This window comes from Gopherus flavomarginatus, chromosome 2, assembly GCF_025201925.1.
Source record: "Gopherus flavomarginatus isolate rGopFla2 chromosome 2, rGopFla2.mat.asm, whole genome shotgun sequence".
NCBI lineage: Eukaryota > Metazoa > Chordata > Testudines > Testudinidae > Gopherus > Gopherus flavomarginatus.
The window spans coordinates 213,368,945-213,387,714 of record NC_066618.1 but is presented as its reverse complement, the minus strand read 5'-3'; the positions used below and the strand labels follow the sequence as shown (position 1 = coordinate 213,387,714).

At 40.9% G+C, this 18,770-nt stretch overlaps 1 protein-coding gene across 2 annotated transcripts in view; it reads right to left on the bottom strand.

Moving 5' to 3' along the window:
• Positions 1 to 18,770, bottom strand: part of MYOM1 (myomesin 1) — a 108,983-nt gene that overhangs the window by 68,071 nt on the left and 22,142 nt on the right. For both annotated transcript variants that reach the window (XM_050942091.1, XM_050942092.1), the window contains exons 4-10: positions 12,163 to 12,373; positions 11,360 to 11,517; positions 6,879 to 6,971; positions 3,375 to 3,463; positions 3,185 to 3,247; positions 2,050 to 2,214; positions 1,282 to 1,443 (exon numbers count right to left, since the gene is read on the bottom strand). In XM_050942091.1, coding sequence (XP_050798048.1) covers positions 1,282 to 1,443; positions 2,050 to 2,214; positions 3,185 to 3,247; positions 3,375 to 3,463; positions 6,879 to 6,971; positions 11,360 to 11,517; positions 12,163 to 12,373 — 941 coding nt within the window. The remainder of the gene's footprint in view (positions 1 to 1,281; positions 1,444 to 2,049; positions 2,215 to 3,184; positions 3,248 to 3,374; positions 3,464 to 6,878; positions 6,972 to 11,359; positions 11,518 to 12,162; positions 12,374 to 18,770) is intronic.

Here is an 18,770-nt window from a genome sequence, read left to right as displayed (position 1 = left end):
AATCACCAGCCTAGCCCTGCTGCCACAGCCCCATAGGTAGCAGCGATAGGTCTCCGGCTGTGATTTAAAGAGCTCCATGCTCTGGCCACTGCAGGGAACCCGGGCCCTTTAAATCATCAGCCCAGCCCCGCTGCTGCAGCCCCGGGGTAGTGGCAGCAGGGCTCCAGCAGTGATTTAAAGGGCCCTGGGCTTCCCGCAGCAGCCGGAGCCCTGGACCCTTTAAAGCACCGCCAGAGCCTGGCTGCTACCGTGCTATATGCGAACTCTTGTTATATCGAGTGGCGTTATAGAGGGATAGAGGTATACTAACAAAAATGATAATTTACGTATATACCAACACAACTTTTGATATGTCTGTTTTCCCATCTTTCTATTTTGTTGTGAGGTCACAAACAAACCTTTTGATAGGTTCTTTCTACAAATTGTGAGCCTTACTGCTTTAGTCATGATCTCCAGGCAGGCTGTAATCTGCATATCACCAGGTTCTGCTATATTTGGCAAAGTGGCGCCATTCTGGGCATGTTTACAGAGCCAAGAATTTCAAGGGCCTTTAGGATTAGCATTACACACTTCAGCTGCCTTCAGCAGCTGAGACAGATTTAGAAGCAGTGCATGGACCAGTGAAATTTGATAATCAAGGCTCTTTTTAAAGGGACATTCTCTCCAAGAGAAAATCTAGGAAGTTTATCAATGTACAAGAATATAAAACCAAGATAGACAGAAAACTAATCTTTTAGTGCGTTCTGAATTTTAAATAACTTCTACACTTTACTTGCCTCAAAAACTTCCTAATGTACTTTAACTTATTACACTGTGTGTTAAAGAGAGCCAAATAGTTATTGCACAGTATCTTGGTCAAAACAATGGGCTGTAGTTAGCAACAAAATGGCCAGAATAATATATTCATAATTTGTTACATGGGTTTCTCCTCTTTATCATTAGTGCTCATTACTGTCCACAGGCTATTTGTTCATCTGAATAATGGTGGTATCAGTAGGGTTCAAAGACCCTCAAGAACATGGCGGTGCCACCCAGGTATGAGGTATCTTATCAAGTTTTCCATATGACAATAATGGGAAATTATAATGCTAAACAACTGACATTTCTTCAATGTCACAGCATTTTGTCCATCTTTATTAACAAGCTCTTTAAAAGTATCCCACAGTTTTCAATAATTACACTGTTTTCATTTGAAAAAAAGCTGAAATTAATGGGATTGATTTCTCCTCACTTTGTTTAGTTATCCTGCTTTCTTCATAGGGTAACATTACCAGATCTTACCTCGAACAAAGACATAAGCACTGTACTGTTCATAGTAGTCCCCCATGACCACACGAAGAGTGTAAAGACCTTCATCCTCCTTGTTAGCATGAGCAAGGGTTAACGTAGCCCGCTCCCCACTCCAATGCATCTGGACCCACTTGGATGGTGTAATAAGAACACCTAGAAATTAGAGAGTTCTATAATGAGAGATGACTGAATTGAACCTATTCCTAAATACAATGAAACCTGTACAAGAGATCATCTGTATTAGACAACTTCCTGTCCTAAAAGAGAATCACAAAAGTATCTCTAATTCTTCTTTCATACCTATTTTACACTGACTTCAGTGATCTAACTCCATTAGGCAACTGATTTTTCTCAGTCTCTGGAGTGATCAGTTAAGAGAGGTTTCAACATATCAATGAATAACAAATGTCACAAGCACTGAATGGCTATATAGATACTAAAGCTGGTTGAAATGTTGGAGATTTAAAAATATTGAAAAGAAAAGGGAAAAATTCAGATATTTTCCCAAACTTTTCCTCTAATTTTTGACCAACTGTAGAGCTAATTGAAATTTTTTGCATTTCAAAATTTTGCCATTTTTAATTAAAAAGGGGAAATTTTTGAAAAAAAATTCATTAACATTTCCCTCTTGTTTTTATACTATATCTTACAGCTACAATATACTCTTATGTTTCCTCTTTTCATTCTTCAATTGGATATGAAAGGGAAAGAAGCTCTGTGTCAGACAAGTTTAAAATTCATTTTGTAATATGTGCTTACCATTCCTATACCACTGGATCTCTGGGTGGAAGCGCTTAATGTCGGGATGAATGATAACTGTACAACCCAGACTCATTGTCTCTCCTTCTCTTCCAAAGGATACCTCAAACTTGTCAACAAAGTGGATTTCAAACTTGGAGGCATAGCCATGCGGGGTAACACCAACTGTGTAAAGAAAATTGTCTGATTATTTGATTTTTTATCTTTTTGTAATGATAAATGACAAAAACCAGCAAAAGCTACTGTATATAAATGGAACCTTCTATATTTTGATAGCACATCCCTCACATTATTACTACATTGTCACAATAATAATAATAATAATAAAATAATAAAAACACCCCAAATCCCCGTCTTTCAAATCTTCCAAATACAGAGCTCCCAGTGCCTTGCAAAAGCAAGTCCAATATACATTATTTAGGTGAACAGCATTGCTACAACTCCTCAAATTTCAATGTACTTATGTAAAACTTTAAAGTAATTCCAAGTGTAAGGCCAGATCCTCAGCTGGTGTAAATCAGCATATCCCCATTGGTTTTGGCAGAGCTACTTGGTTACCAGCTGAGGATCTGGTCCACTGATTACTTATACCTAGAATACTTAACTTCAGGTTCTGACTATTTGATCTCTATTACTTGTCCTCATGAAATCATGAAATCACAGAAGTTAGAGATGAACAAGAGCTATCAAGTCATCCAGTCTCTCCCATGAAGCCAATGCAAGACTGTCCTCTAATGTTTTATCCAGTCTAGTCTTACAGGTTTCAAGGGATGAGGCTTCCACCTCTTTCTTTGATCATTTATATTCCAGAGCTAAGTACAATGCCAAAGGTACAAACACAAAGCATGTATCAGTGTCTATCTCACTATTCCATCAGATAAGTACAGTAGACAGTTGTAAAATAAACAAAAATTGCTGTGGACACCAAGAGATAACATCAGTTTATATCATACAAGGTCTGATTTTCAGAGGTGCTGAGCATCTGCTGCTCTCAATAATTTCAGCTGAAGTTGCGGCTGTTCAGAGCTTCTGTAAATCAGACCCATTTTGCCACCAAATAATCTGCTTGGTTGTTTTGTCACAGTGGCACAATTTTTAAAGGATTAGGTCAGGCAAACACATTTTTTGAACTTACAGCTGAGAGGCATGGTAACAGTTCCAGCATGAAAATAACTTTCATCAAACTCTCCCTTATATCCTATAAAAAAGAGAACAACTCTAGTTACTAATCATCTAGAAATAATCAGCACTTTGAGCCACGTAAACAGAATTTTTAATGTGCCCCCTCAAAGAAAAATCAAAGGAAATATGTCCTGCAAACCTACTCTTTACCACAAGGGAAGCATACGCTGAAAGTTCTCCTTTAACATTCATGGCAGAAGCTCGATACTGAGCGGTGTCTTCAAAATCACATCTGAAATGATGCAAATGATTAGGCAGGGCACCTAGTACTCTGACATTTCTAGGATCTATGCCTGATATCAAAACATCGTTTTATAAACATTATTTTCACAAGGTGATGTAGCAAATGGTTACTAAGTGTGGATTTAAATGCTTTTCTCTCTCATTCAATTAACAAGGGGCCTAAACCTTACTCAGGTAAAACTCCCATTGAAGTCAATATAAATTACACCTGATTAAACTTAGACTGTCATTGATTTAAATGGATTTTGAAGCAGGCCATGAGTGAGGAGTGCTGGACTGGGCATTATGAGATTATTGAAAGCACAAGCCTCCTTTAGTCATTAACTAGAAGAAGTGAATTGGTCTTAAAAGTAGAATTTGCTTGAACCTTTATCCATTCTCCATAATGACTTGAACTTGAATGTTCATTATGCTTGGATTCGCTTGTATGACTTGCTTATCTCCCACCTTTATTCTCTTCAGCAACCAGCATGGCTGTGCTTTCTTACCTATAACTAAGGCTACGTTTTTGTGTATTTTTAGTAAAAGTAATGGAGATGTCCTGGGCAGTAAACTAAAATTCACGGCCCATGACCTGACCATGATTTTTACTATATGCCTCTGACTAAAATTTGGGGAGGGGGCAGTTCGGGGGGCACCTCAGGTGCTGAGGAGGGTGGACCGGGGGTGCAATGGGTGCTGGTGTTGGTGGAGCTGGGGAAGGTTCCTTACTTAGTTCCTGGAAGCAGCGACCTCCAGCTCCTAGCTCTATGTGCTGCCTCTGCTCCACCCCAAGTCCCAGTTCTGCTGCTCCCATTGGCTGGGAACTGCGGCCAATGGGAGCTGTGGGGACGGTGCCTGCGGGTGGAGGCAGCACGTGGAGCTAGGAGTTGAAGAAGCAAAATTCCTGTTGCCCTTATGGGGAGCTCCCATCCCCTCAGGTAAACACCACCCCACACCCAACCCTCAGCTCTGAGCGCCCCACCCCCAACTCCTACTGCTGGGGTGGGGGAGCCTGAGACTGCCCCTGCAGCAGCCAGTGCAACTGGCCATGGGGCTGCCCAAGCTGCTCAGGCGGCTCCCAGGCCATCCACATGGGCCACTGCAGAAGTCACAGAAAGTCACGGATTCCGTGACCTCTGCGACAAACATGGAGCCTTACGTATAACCTCTCATTAGATCCCCATTCCTCTTTCCCTTCTTCCAACCCTTTAGTACGCCCTATTCCTTCCATGCAAACATCCAATTCATTCCCCAATTCACCCTTCACACAACTCTACTGATCATGTCCAAACACCTATCATATTCCATTTGTTTAGTCCTTGTCCGTGCTGAATTCAAATGTCAAACTCTCTGGAGCACTTAGTCCCAGAGGGCAGAATTCAGTAGAGGCCAGAGGCCAGCAGAAACTCTTCCAGAGCTATTGGAAAGCAGCAGGGAGTTGAAAAGGATTCAGGGAATTAACTGACTGGTAGGAACAGGGAAGGGAGTGAGTGGTTATTGAAGGGTCTGAGGCAGTGAAAGAGAGAAAAGTGGTCTTTATAGAGTTTCTTTGTTTCTTAATTCTTTAAACCTTTCCTCAGGCTCCTAATTAAATTTCCTAACTAAAATTGTACGTTGCTGACTATTTTTCTTCACAATACAACTTTACTACATGTAAGCACAGTTTTGTTTTGCCAGTCAAAGCATTTCAGTAAAGACTCTACTAAACTGTACTCTGAAAAGTTTTGGGATGCAATCCTCACTCAGCTACTTATTCCCCCTCCTCTCCATTTTTACTTAGTCCATACTCATGAACTCCCACTGACTTCAATGGAAACAAGATCAGGCCCTAGACTGTTGTACAGAAGGGGTTTGAGTCTCCCCTCACTAGTCTTTACATCAATACAACACCATTTAACTAAACTGATTCACTCCTGATATAATAAGAGAAGAATCAGATCCAATATTCCTTACAAATGGTTTGATACTGTGAAGTGCTGAATACTTTCAGCTTTCATCGGGAGGAGCTCAGCATCTTCCTAGATGTTGTACAGATGCCAAGGGAAGGTTCAGTTTTATTCATTTGAACAAATTCTCTGAATTTCACCTGGTACGATGTGCAAGGAGTATGTGCGTGTTTCTTTATTTAATTAATAACATACTAATACTTTTCTCCATTATGTGGATATGGAAGAGTAAAGACAAACAAATAAAAAACCTTGCATAGACGTTCAAACAATTGTTCAGATTCAAATAAGCTAGCTCAAGAAATAAGAAATAAAGCTGAATTAAATACATGAACAAGTTAAAACTGTTGGGAACATAATGTTGAAGAGATAAGTATTTCTAATTGGTATTGTTAGTAAATATTAAGTTTCTCCAGGACTCAAATCCAATCTACCGAAGGAATAATTATTTTAAAATGTCTCTTTGAAGTTCAGGATGAGAATCAATGAATAGAAGAAGTAGGAAAAAAATGTACTGATTATTATCCTTGGGATGTAGTCCATGTTATTATATCCCGCAGAGAGGTCTAATGTGGGACCTATGGGAACTGTTTGGTGAACTCTGCAATGTGAGAATCTTACTATGATGTCACAATTTCACATCTGTATGCTCCAATCAGCACTTAGGCACACTAAGTGGGGGGAGGGATAGCTCAGTGGTTTGAGCATTCACCTGCTAAACCCAGGGTTGTGAGTTCAATCCTTCAGGGAGCCACTTAGGGATCTGGGGCAAAAATTGGTCCTGCTAGTGAAGGCAGGGGGCTGGACTCAATGACATTTCAAGGTCCCTTCCAGTTCTAGGAGATAGGTATGTCTCCAATTATTATTTTATTATTTTTAATATAAAGTAGGTACTTGAATGCTGAAGGCAGAACTGATCACTCAAGGAGCCTCACATTACAAAGAGGTCTCCATGTTTCAATATTTCTTGAATACAGGCAACTGCAAAAATTTCCCAATTTTGATGAGGAATATTGCTAAAACCCTTCTTGTGTCTGTATGGGTGGCACCCAATACTGTTCTTTTCTGTAAGACTAACATCCAAGATTTGTATTTGAAAATAGAGCTAAATAAATCATCAAATATTGTTCTTGTCACAACTGTAAGCCTGGACAATATTATTTATCATGTTTCTACTATAAATGGGAGGATAAGAAGGTGGCAGATGTATCAAAAGTAGCCCAAGTATTTGTGACTCAACTATAAATTGAACTACAATCCAGCTATAACTCACGTAGGAAGACTGCTTATCCTTGATAGATGAGAACCGGAGCTTCTTACATTTTTAGGAGACACTATTCTGCTCAAATGTACCAATTTTGTAGCTCTTATCCCTTAACTCCCAAGAGACACACACACACACACACACATTAGGCAGTTGTAAATCAACAGTAACCTTTTTTACTGAAATCATTTAATTATCTGGTACTCCCTTACTTGTTAATCTCCAGTGAGTGCATCCCATATCGACTTTCAATGATATACTTGCCAGGGTGAGTATGCACATTGATGGGCACATTGTTTTTGTACCTATGGAACAACAAAAACAAGATATAGTAATCTGAACTGTAAATCATTTACAATGAAAGGGCAAATGCTTGGTGTTTGGGTTACAATCAATATCATATTATTAAAGAGTAGCAGAGCCACAAGTGAGATATTTCAGACCTCTATATATCAATGACAATAATAACTCTGTGGCTCCCTATATCACCATATATTCAATCTAATGCCTGGATGACACTTAAAACTTACGTTACCAATCTATGCTGGTATAACCCCCGGGGTAGACTCAGTTATACCCACAAAAAAGCCCTTTTTCCAGTATAGTTTATTTTATTTGGGAAACCAGTATAACAGTGTTCACTTTTGAAACAGATCAAGCCAAAGCTATCGCTGCTAATCAATCCTTACACTGAAAGCTCCTTTCAAGTCTTCCTACTGTTGGGAATAACAGACATTACTCACACCAGCAAATTTATGGCCACAGGGCTAAGTGTGGAGTTTTCAAAAATGCTTAAGTGAGTTAACATCACAAGTCCCATTAACTTTCAGTCTGAACATCCTCTCAGTGCAAAGTCTAAAGAAATGGGTTTGGTGCAAGGTTATTCCACAGGGATGGGGGGTGAAGAAATCCTATCCCTCAGATTGTGCACAACACCAGAGTTGTTTGATAGGCACTATTGCCCTGCTATTCTGGTATCCTGTCTTACAGGGAACAATGGTCAGAAGATCTACATAACAGTGGAGCCAACTGCCACCACTTCTTCCCTGGACTAGTCAGTGGTGCTCCCCAGCTGCATTGCATGGGGATGTGCAGGGAGTCTATGCAGAACTTATCTCTGACCACATGCACTGGCTCCCCCGACAGTAACACACAAAACAAGGGACTTGATCCAGCAAGCTATCAAACACTGTGACTGTTCTGAGCACCCACTGAAGTTTGTAGGAATTGAAGTCATTCAGTGCTGAGCACTGTGCAGGATCAAATCCTAAATGAATTATATCAGTTTTTAGAATCCTTGCGCTCCTTTTCTTTTCATGATCATGTTAATGAAAAATAAATGATTACATTGAATTTATGGCAGGTTTATATTCATCTGCCTCACACTTTTGAAGGACCGCTTGTTATTTCTGGAAAGTCAAATAAATTCCAGAACAGCCACATCGTTAGCAAATGTTGGATTGCAACCAGCCCACTATCATTATGCGCTAATAACTTTTACTTTCTACTGCAAGTCCCAAATATCCTTGGTTTTTCATATCTTCTTTCCAATGGAGCCAATAAAACTGCACCAGTTAATGAACCTGGATCACACTGTAAGGATTTCTAGAATGAAAGCCCCTGAAGCTTTTGAATTTGTCACCCACAGCATTCAAAATTCTTTATTGTTCACATAATGAACAACAGCTTGGAATATGTGAATGACATTTGATTAACAAATGCTGCATTAATGTTATCAGATACAGTTCAGTGCTCTTCTTATGTCTGAGCAAAACCCCCTGCTGTAAGGGCTCTGAATTCATTCTTTCCATTGGTAACCAAGCGCAGAGTACAGACTCTTTGAAGTAAAATAATGTACTAAATTCCACCACCCAAATTTAATTCAAGAGCCAGTTTGTCCTTGCATACATGTTGGAGACTCTCATTGACTTCAATGAGAGGCAAGGGCAGATATCTGAAACCTTCATTTAGCCCGAAATGAATATGTCAATCTTTTGGAATAATTTAAAGATGGATCTGAGCTGAAGTTAAAAAGGGTTCAAATCTGGTGTTTTGGTTTGGATCCATCTTTTAGGGCTGGGCTCCAGCTACGAATTTTAATCCAAAACTGGATGTTTTCCTATGTTCGAAATGAGTCAGATCTGAAATACCAGTTTTAGATTATCTTTTGAATAAATGCAACTAAAATATTAAATTTGTACACAACTGAAACAATTTGTCCGCAGAGCACTTGATCTGAATTCAGACTTCCATTAACTTCAGTGGGTTTTGGATCAGGCCCCTAGGAAATTTTTGGTAGTGAGCTATTTGTCTAAGAGCACAATGCTAAGGAAATATAGATAGTAAATAAAATGGCAATTACAGCAGAGTTCCTGTAGGATACTAAATAATTCAGGCAGCAGAGCCAAATATTTGTTTAGTATTTAAAGTACTGATATGAGAGCAGGTTTCAGAGTGGTAGTCGTGTTAGTCTTTATCAGTTTTTCTAATGCCTCCACAAATGCAGTTTCAGTTCTAGTTTATAGATACTTTAATGCTTAGTACTGAACATAAATTAATTTTCTGTCAGCTCTTAGTTGTAAATATTTATGGCTTGATAGACACAATCTCAAAGTATTGTATAAGATAAAAACAAGTATTAAATTCCATTTAAAGTCTGAAAAAACACCAGTACGTCCCCATCTAATTGTCTCAACAACTTGATTGTAATTCTGTATAGCACAGGCCAGATTTAAAAAAAGAGATAGAAAGGCTCCACAGCTCAGCACTAATTGAACATAAATTAAATTCCAGTCAGGAAAGACACTAATCCAAGAGACTTAGACTTTCTTCTATGCTCCACACATCCGTAAAAGAATATTTTGGGACCTCGTAGGGCAAGTCTGCACTACAGGGTTAAGCTGACCTGAGTTATGCAACTCCAGATACATGAATAATGTAGCTGTAGTCGACGTACCTTAGGTCGACTTATTGCGGTGTCTACACCACAGTAGGTCAACGGGAGAAACTCTTCTTTCAACTTACCTTATGCTTCTTGTTCCGGTGGAGTACTGGAGTTGATGGGAGAGCGAGCAGCAGTTGATTTAGCGGGTCTTCACTAAACCTGCTAAATCAACCCCTGGTGGATCGATCGCTGCAGCATTGATCCACAGTAAGTGGAGACAAGCCCTTAGACTAAAGCCTTGATCCAAAGCCCACTGAAGTGAAAGGAAAGATTCCCACTGGGTTTAATGGACTTTGCATCAGGCCCTAAATCTATCTATGGCATATAACTTAAATAATTATGATGTGACCTCCAGGAACATGCTCATAGACTCATAGACTTTAGGGTCAGAAGGGACCAATGTGATCATCTAGTCTGACCTCCTGCACAAAGCAGGCCACAGAACCCTACCCATCCACTTCTATAACAAACCCCTAACCTATGTCCGAGTTATTGAAGTCTTCAAATTGTGGTTTGAAGACCTCAGGCTGCAGAGAATCCACCAGCAAGTGACCCATGCCCCATGCTGCAGAGGAAGGCGAAAAACCTCCAGGGCCTCTGCCAATCTGCCCTGGAGGAAAATTCCTTCCTGACCTCAAATATGGCGATCAGCTAAACCCTGAGCATGTGGGCAAGACTCACCAGCCAGCACTCAGGAAAGAATTCTCTGCATCCTCGCATGGAGAGAAACTAACTGAGGGTATGGCTACATTTGGAATTTCAAAGCGCTGCCGCGGCAGCGCTGCGGGAGCGCTGCCGCGGCAGCGCTTTGAAGTGTGAGTGTCGTCAGAGCGGCAGCGCTGGGAGAGAGCTCTCCCAGCGCTGCATGTAAACCACATCCCTTACGGGTGTAGCGTGCAGCGCTGGGAGCCGCGCTCCCAGCGCTGCTGCCCTGATTACACTGACGCTTTACAGCGCTGTATCTTGCAGCGCTCAGGGGGGTGTTTTTTCACACCCCAGTTGCAGCGCTGTAAAGTGTGAGTGTAGCCAAGCCCTGAATCAGCGGCTAAGCAGCTGCTCTTAACCAAGTAGCCTTTAATGCTCCAGAGACAATAAAGGCTCTCTGATGCCTCAAAGAAAAACATTCCCTTTGAGATGGCCTTGATAATATATTTTATTTCCATTTTTTTCTTCTTGGTTTTCTTTTTTTCTTTTTTCTTTTTTCTTTTTTTTTTGTTAGTTGGGACATTTTTATAAAAAACAGCAGTTTTGCACCTTAAAGATGACCTGCAAAGGATTTGTTTTTTAAATTGAGCTTGTTTGTATCCTTTATGTTTCTTTCTCTGAAAGGTGGTCTGAAAAGTGTTTTTTAAAAAGGGAAGGGGGTCTGGGAGGATGGCCTCTACTTGTTTTTTATCTTAGAAATATAAAAAATGTCAAATCTGGTCTTCCTTTGTTTTGTTGGAGGACTTCTGGGGAGTCTCAGAGTATGTTCATTAGAGCTCTCTCAGCTTAATTTAAAGTGTGCTAAGTATTGAAATTAGTGGGCCTACTCATGGAGTAAGGAGCTACTCATTGTGAATAAGGGTGTGTGGCATTCTTTCCTGCTTCTCATGAACGCCTTTGCTTTTTTCATCACTGCTTTGCATTGATCACATATCTGCACTGTGCTTTCTTCAGTGTCACACACATAGATTTCCCGAGAATTTACAAATTCAGAATGCATATTTGCAATCAAGAACAGTATTGCTGATGAAGATACAAGCCTACCATGTAAGACGGGGTTCTGGCCAGCCAGTCACAGTACAATGTAATTTGACATTCTGTTTCTCCCAGACAGTATGGGAACGAGGCTTGATAACAAACTCAGGAGCGTGTAAAAGTTTATCTTCATTCAGCTTTCTGTGAAATTCCTCAGTCTCTTCTAACTAAAACAGAAATATTTCATCATAAAACTCGCCACTTACGTATACTACTGTTCCACACCCCAAGAAGTTTTAGGGCTTTTTCTAGGGCAATACGCAGAATGCTATTTTTATTTTAAAATCCAGATTATATTTAATATATCCTTCTTACTTAGACAGACAGACAATATTCTTCAGCTTCCAGATGGTCTTCTAAAATTACTAGTGATGCCATCTCCAAGGCACACAGAAATCAGCCATCTGTGGGTGGGGCCAGGTGCCAAGGGAGGCAAGTCTGGTCTGTGGACAGAGCCAGGTTGCAGGGCTGGGGGATGCTGGTCTGTGGGCAGGGCCAGGTCCCAGGGCTGGGGGATGCTGGTCTGTAGGCAGGGCCAGGTCCCAGGGCTGAGGGGAACCTTAGTGAAAGGCTCAACTGTTGGAAAGTTGCATAAGAGTTGGAAGGATTTAGGGGCAGGACTAAGAGGCTGCTTCCCCATTGACTGTTGTCTGCCCCTGTAATGATGTAAGCATGCAGAGTGGGAGCTGGGTGCTGGCTAGACAGCCATGATATGCCACATTGTGCCAGACACTATACAAACAAAAGTAAAAAAAAAACCAATCCCAGGCCCAAAGTTCTTACACTCGATGGATTCATTTGTGTCTTATTACCGTTTTCTTCAGCGCCAGACGTTCAGCTGACTCTCGTATTGCTACTTTCCTTGACTTCTTTTCATGCTGCTCTTCTGTAGAGGACGAAGTGGCCACTCTAGTTGCACTAATTCCTTCGCCTGTAGCAAAGAGGTTCCTTCTGGCAATGTATGCAGCACTTTCCTTAATTCTTTCTTGTTCTGTATCTGTAATCCCACTGACATACACCTGACTAAAGGAATTAAAAAAGCACAATTACACCGGAAAGTCGTAAGAAAACATTTCATTTCTAACACTTCATTTTAGCTTGGCCCTCTCGATTGAATAACGGGCCTTAGACTCTTCAGAATGCATTTCTACTTTAAGGATCATTACCCAGGAAACAATTTCATATTATATTAATAACAGCTACACAGAAGGGTACAGCTCACTGACTGACTATATCATGCTATCTAAGGTAATTATCATTTTCAGAGAATTTCTCTGTGACAAGTGTGTCATGCAGGTTTTCATTTTAATACATTTCCTGTTGTGCTTTCACATGTCCAAGGCTATAAAGAACAGTGTAAGACATACCCATAGAGCTATCACAATAACACTTCAAATAGTGATTTGAAGCAGTGGCACTTATACCACCACCACAAACTGGAGATTACAGCAGCAGTATAACAAAGTTCTCACTTCTGATTTATATGAAAAAGAACAATCCCAGGCACTACAAAAAGCTCTCTGCAATCAAACGAGCACTTTATTCTTTAATGTCGGTGAAGTCATTTGTTCTTTAAAATATTTTAAAAAGATGTTTCATGAACACTTTTATTCTCTTTTCTGCATCCCCCTAAGGCATTCAACAATGGAGGATACCATCAACATCAGCTTTAATAATATTGTCACATTCAGGTGTGCAATCCAGATTAGTGAAGTATTGTGTTACCTCTTACCCTGTAACCCCAAGTGCCTCACAATACCTTGCCCCAGCTCACTTCCTGGGATGCCCATAGTCAGCAACAAGCATGCACTCTGTCTGTGTACTGGGCAGCCCTGCTCCAATGCTTTTTGGATCCTGGCACCTGCCAGCAATACCACAGATTTCCAGCAGCTGTGGTTAACAACTGGTATGGTGACTCCACACCCTCCCCAGCCCTGAATTTTCCCAGAAATGTGTGTTCTGAAATATCCTGCCCTGTCGTGGAAAAATCAAAGGCATATTATGGTTTGTTGCCCCTCTAAGGAGGTAATATTCTACAGTTTGCTACTTTAATTGGAGTTATCAACCAGTTCAGTTTAAACACAGCACTGGATTGGTTTAGATTAAAAATAAAATGGGTTTATTAACAAAAGAAGATAGGATTTAAGTGAATTCGAGTATAAGAGTTAATCTTGCAAAGTTTGGTTCAAGGCATTGTTCAAGATGGCCTTTCTTTTCCACAGTGTACTAGCAAGATGGTGAATGCCCTTCTTCTCGATCAGGATCTCGCGCAGAGGCCCAAAGGTGCTGGTGCCTTTGTCTTCTGAGGTCAAAGAGACAACTTAGGGTTCTCTGACCCTTTATTTTATAGTCCAGTAAATCTTTGAAGTGGATTCTTCTGAAGGTTACCCCTCAAATTAAAGTTTATTTAAGCAGTGAAGAAGGTGACATGGAATCCAGTGACGAAGAAAGCTCCATACTCATTTTTTCCCCACTTGTGTTTGCTGAAATGCAAATTGTTCTGTTCCCTGCCATCCTCTCCCCTTGCTGTCTTGATGACCCTGTTTATTACTTATATGTAAATTAAGGTAAACACACATTCTTTTGTTTAGGATGGACCTTGTTAACAACTTTTTGCCTAGGCAGGGCTGGTTTTGAACAAGTAACACTATTGAGGGGGAAATCATAACTTTACATATAAACAGGGCTGTCCCCATCCATATGCAAAGTATGCAGCTATGTAGCACACCAGGAAATTTGGGGCACCAAATTTCCTGATGCCCTGCACAGCTACGTGCTGCTCCAGCCCCTGCCCTGCCTCTTCACCATTGTTCCCAACCCAGCTCTGCCCCAGCCTCGTCTCTTCCCATCCCTGCTCTGCCCCAGCCCTGCCCCCACGCCCCTAAGGACCGCAACAGGGTTGGGTCTGCACTCCCCAGCATTGGGAAGTGCTTCAACCTGGCCTCAGCCGGCCACCGGTGAGTGCAGGGGTGATGGTTACTCCCAGACCCCCAAGCCAATCCCCCCTGCCGCAGAGGCCTGGGGCCCCACACACACCCCAATGAGGGGGCTGCGTAGGGCCCCAGAATACCTATGGATGACCCTGCATATGATGTTGCTATATACATTTCACCATTATATTATTGATCAGAGAGTTATTAGTTTTCAAATATTGCCTCACAAGGCATATTTTGTACAAAGATTTAATAGAACAATGTGTAGGGTGTGAATACAGGGTGCTTTTGGTCACAAATATCACCATGTCAAATTCTGCCTTCAGAATCACATGTGGGAACAGTATTGCAGCCTTTTTGCTTTAGAAGTGTCAGAGCTTCAGAGCTGTTTCAGTGTGCAGTGCGGGTTCCCTGATGTGAGGGGTTTCTGGTGAATACAGCTACTGCATAACATTTGGTTTAGCAAAATAAATGGCTTTACTTTAAAATTGCTAAGTGCTTTACTGCAGATTCTGTAGTACCCATTCATTTTAGGTAAAACTGACAACTTTTTCAGTCTCACACTATATGTATCATTATATATTCATGACACTAAGCAAAGGACCCAATCTTATGTTTGGATACAGGGCTAGAGCTTCCTTTCACTTATTATAACTGAAAGAGATTGGGGGGAGAAATTCCTTTTTTTCTAAATTTGCTAATGTTGTGCATTAGACAGCACTTTTGTAATGTCATTTTCACTGTTTCACCTGTATGCTCTGTTACAGAATCAGTTGTCCCTGTTTATGTGGGCCTTCCACGCAGCAACAGGTTAGAGGAAAACATTTTTTTTAAATTTAAATGTAAACCAGTAACAACTGTCAGGGATAACCAGGGACAGAGAAGTAATTGAAACTACTTTTAACTCTCTCTTTTTTTAAAACAACTAGATTTCCAGTTGACAGTATCCATTTAACTATAAGACATCTAAAGAGGAATTCTGACTGAAACACCCAAAGTTCAGGGAGTTTGGATCTGGGGAATTACTTGAGGCCACCTCTAAAGAAAAACATAAATAACTGCCGAAGCTGCCACCTTTACAGTTTGGTGTTAATGTCAATAAAGAGAAGCAATGCAACTCAGCATTGGAATGAACTGTTAAATTAACCACACATATAAAATCCTGAAAGTACTGAGGCAACTTATATGACAGCATTGACTGTCTCCTGTCTTTCTCATATATTCAAATTCTGAAGTCAGCTGTTGGTGTTTTGAGCTACTTTGGCAGATAGGACTTCCTGGGAAGTACCAGTAAAATGGTTTCTCTTCCTCAGTGTTGGCAACACCATTCACAATCACCACATGAAACTACAGAAACAGTGATGGAGATTTCTAAAAATTGTTTTAAAAACTCATTTCTCAGGCCAGGTCTACACTACGAACTTACATTGGTATAATTATGTTGCTCAGGATGTGAAAAATCCATGCCCCTGAGCAACACAATTACTCCAATCTAACCTCCAGTGCAGACAGTGCTGTGTCGATGGGTGGTCTTCTCCAGTCAGCATAGCTACTTCCTCTCTCAGAGGTGGATTAACTACTCTGACAGGAGAAGCTCTCCCATCAGCACAGTAACATCTGAAGCGATGCAGCAGTGCAGCTGCACCAATGCAGATTTTTAAATGTAGATCTGCCCTAATTCAATAAATATAAATGTAGCTATCTAAATTCACTTTGGCTGAATCAATGACATTTTTATTTTAAAGGCAACCTGACCTTGTTTTCTTTTTCATTACAAATGGTTAGCGCCCTACCAATTTCACTGCCATGAAAAATGTGTCACGGACAGTGAAATAAGCCCATCCCCATGAAATATGATCTCCCCTTGCTGGTGGCAGTGCCCCAGCCAAGAGGCTTCTAGCTGCAAGTCTCTGCTGGGCTGGGGAGGGAGAGGACTTATCCTTTCGTTGCATGGCAGCTGGGGGGTGTGGAGATTAGACCTACGTCCAAGGGCCTCCCCCTGCTGCAGGAAGCTCCCTGCCCACCACTGGAGGTTCCTGCAGTTGGAAGAGATTGGTGGAGGGGGGTCCGATCTCCCCCTCCTGCTCAGAGTGCCCCAGCCAGGGTGCTCCTAACTGCTTGTCTCTGCTGGGCTGGGGAGGGACGGAACTTGTCCTTCCCTTGCATGACAGCTCTGAGAGGGGCAAGATCAGACCAATTTCTGGGTACCTTTTGGGTTGGGATGCCCATGGTTACAACACTATGAAATTTCAGATGTAAACAGATGAAAATGTGAAATTGACCAATTTTAAAACCCTCTGGCCATGAAAGTGATCAAAATGGACCATGAATTTGGTAGCGTTTGATACCACAATGTTAATGGAACTTGGATTTGATCCTTAAGCTGCTGAGCAGCTTCTGTGAGTTAATAAGCATCCCCAGCTCCAAACACGGGCTTAGCACCTTGCAGGAGTGGCCCTCAGGTGTGTAGATCTACAGCTTATAAATAATTTAATTTTAAAACAAAAGAGAAACTAATTTCTTCCTTTCCTTATCTGCCAAGGCCAAAGATCAGGATTCAGTGTTCCCTGAAAGGGTGAATCACAGCAAAAACAACAGAGCATTTAGGGCCTGATTCCGCATTCCTTATAAAGTCAAAACTCTCACTGACATAAGTGGGAACTTTACCTGGGTATAGACTGCAGGTTCAAGCCTAAATTTATATATTTAAAATACTTTCTTCAAGAAAACAGTTCTCGGTATATGGCACCCACAAGTTTACAGCTTACATGTGTTGTTGGGTACAGAGTTCCAGTCTATGAGCCAGATTCTGTTTCAATTAACTTTAGTGGAAATGTTCTCACTGGCTTCAGTGGTAGTTGGATTGGGCACTCAGTGCTTGATATGCTAGAACAGCAACACGTTTTCCCTAATTTTATCCTCCATGGACCAAATTCTGCATTGACTTATACCCTGCAATCCCACAGAAGCTGATGTTGACTCTGTGTGTGTAAGAACAAATAATAATGAGTTGAGTCTTTGTATTCCATGTGAGTGAATTTTTACAGCAGATTTTGAAACCCCTGAAAACAGAGGGAACAGTGGAAACATTATTGAAACAGTACCACAGCCAATATAATAGCACTGTAGAATGGCTAGAATGCTGACCTTTTTAAGTACCTACTCCTTGTACAAACTATCTGTGCATGGGAAACTGTGGATTGGTTTCACAGGAGAATTTAGGTCTGATTTATAACATGCACATGGTTCAATGAGTCTGGGCTATTACCCTTCAATAAGAATAAATACTTGATGCTATTGCAACATATCACTTCCACAATCCTGGCACACAAACATCAATATGATGCCAAAAAATTCACAAAAACAAAAACACGTGATAAAATGCCTACTTGGACACTTAATGACCATCATGTGCCTTTTAAAACTCTTAAACTAATTCAAAATCACAGTGCTGGCCAACAAAATGGCCCCAAAGCATTCACAACATTCTGAGTTGCCATGTGCAGGAAATAGGGTCGACAATAGGTAGTAGTATAAGGCATAATAATTGTACTGATGATAATATTTTGGAATTCTATAGCACCTTTTATTTTAGGATTTCCAGGTGCTGTACAGACAGAAATTAATTAAGCTTCAGAACTCCTTTCTGAGTTAGGAACTATTATACTAATTTTACAAACAAGTAAAATGAATTACAGAGTGGTCATGACATGCCCCAAATCACATAACCCAGTAGTAAAGCAACACAAAGTAAAGCAAATCAGGATTAATGTCATCCAGTTGCTGGACAACACTTCCTTCCAAAAGGAGGAATAAATCCTGTATTTGTAAAGATTAGGCACACCTAAAAGGAGACATGTTTGTCTTGGAGAGATGGGGAAGCAGCTAATGGAACATGCCAAAAGGCAACACTCTTTAAAACAGCCCAGTTAGCTGAGCACAGGTTTACACTACTACTGAAGTCGATCTAACTTGCATCGCTCAGGGGTATGAAAAAGGCATCGCCTCAGTGGCACAAGTTACAGCAACTTAAGCGCTGTCCACATTGGCGCTATGTTGGCAGGAGAGTGTCTCCCACCTACATAACTTCCACCTCTTGTGGAGGTGGAGTAATTATGCCAATGGGTGAGCACTCTCCCAGCAGCTTCGAGTGGCTTCACCAGACATGCTACAGCGGTGCAACTTCTAGTGTAGACCTGCCCTAAATCACATAGTGCCATAAATTGTAAGTAGCCTTAAAGTAGATTTATTGCAAATTGTGCATGACATTTTAAATTTATCTATTTCCATCATGAGAGACATACTTAAAACTCCAAAATAGTGCTTTGTAGGGGGCATATATCTTTGTATCTTAGTTGAATTAAAGAGTAGTGAATCTCTGGCCTGGAGGAGTAGGAAAAGTAAAAGAAAAATGGCTCTTGGATTTAGAGATAATGGGAGGGAATAGAACAAGAAAGAAAACCTCTGGGCTAGAGATGCCTTATCTC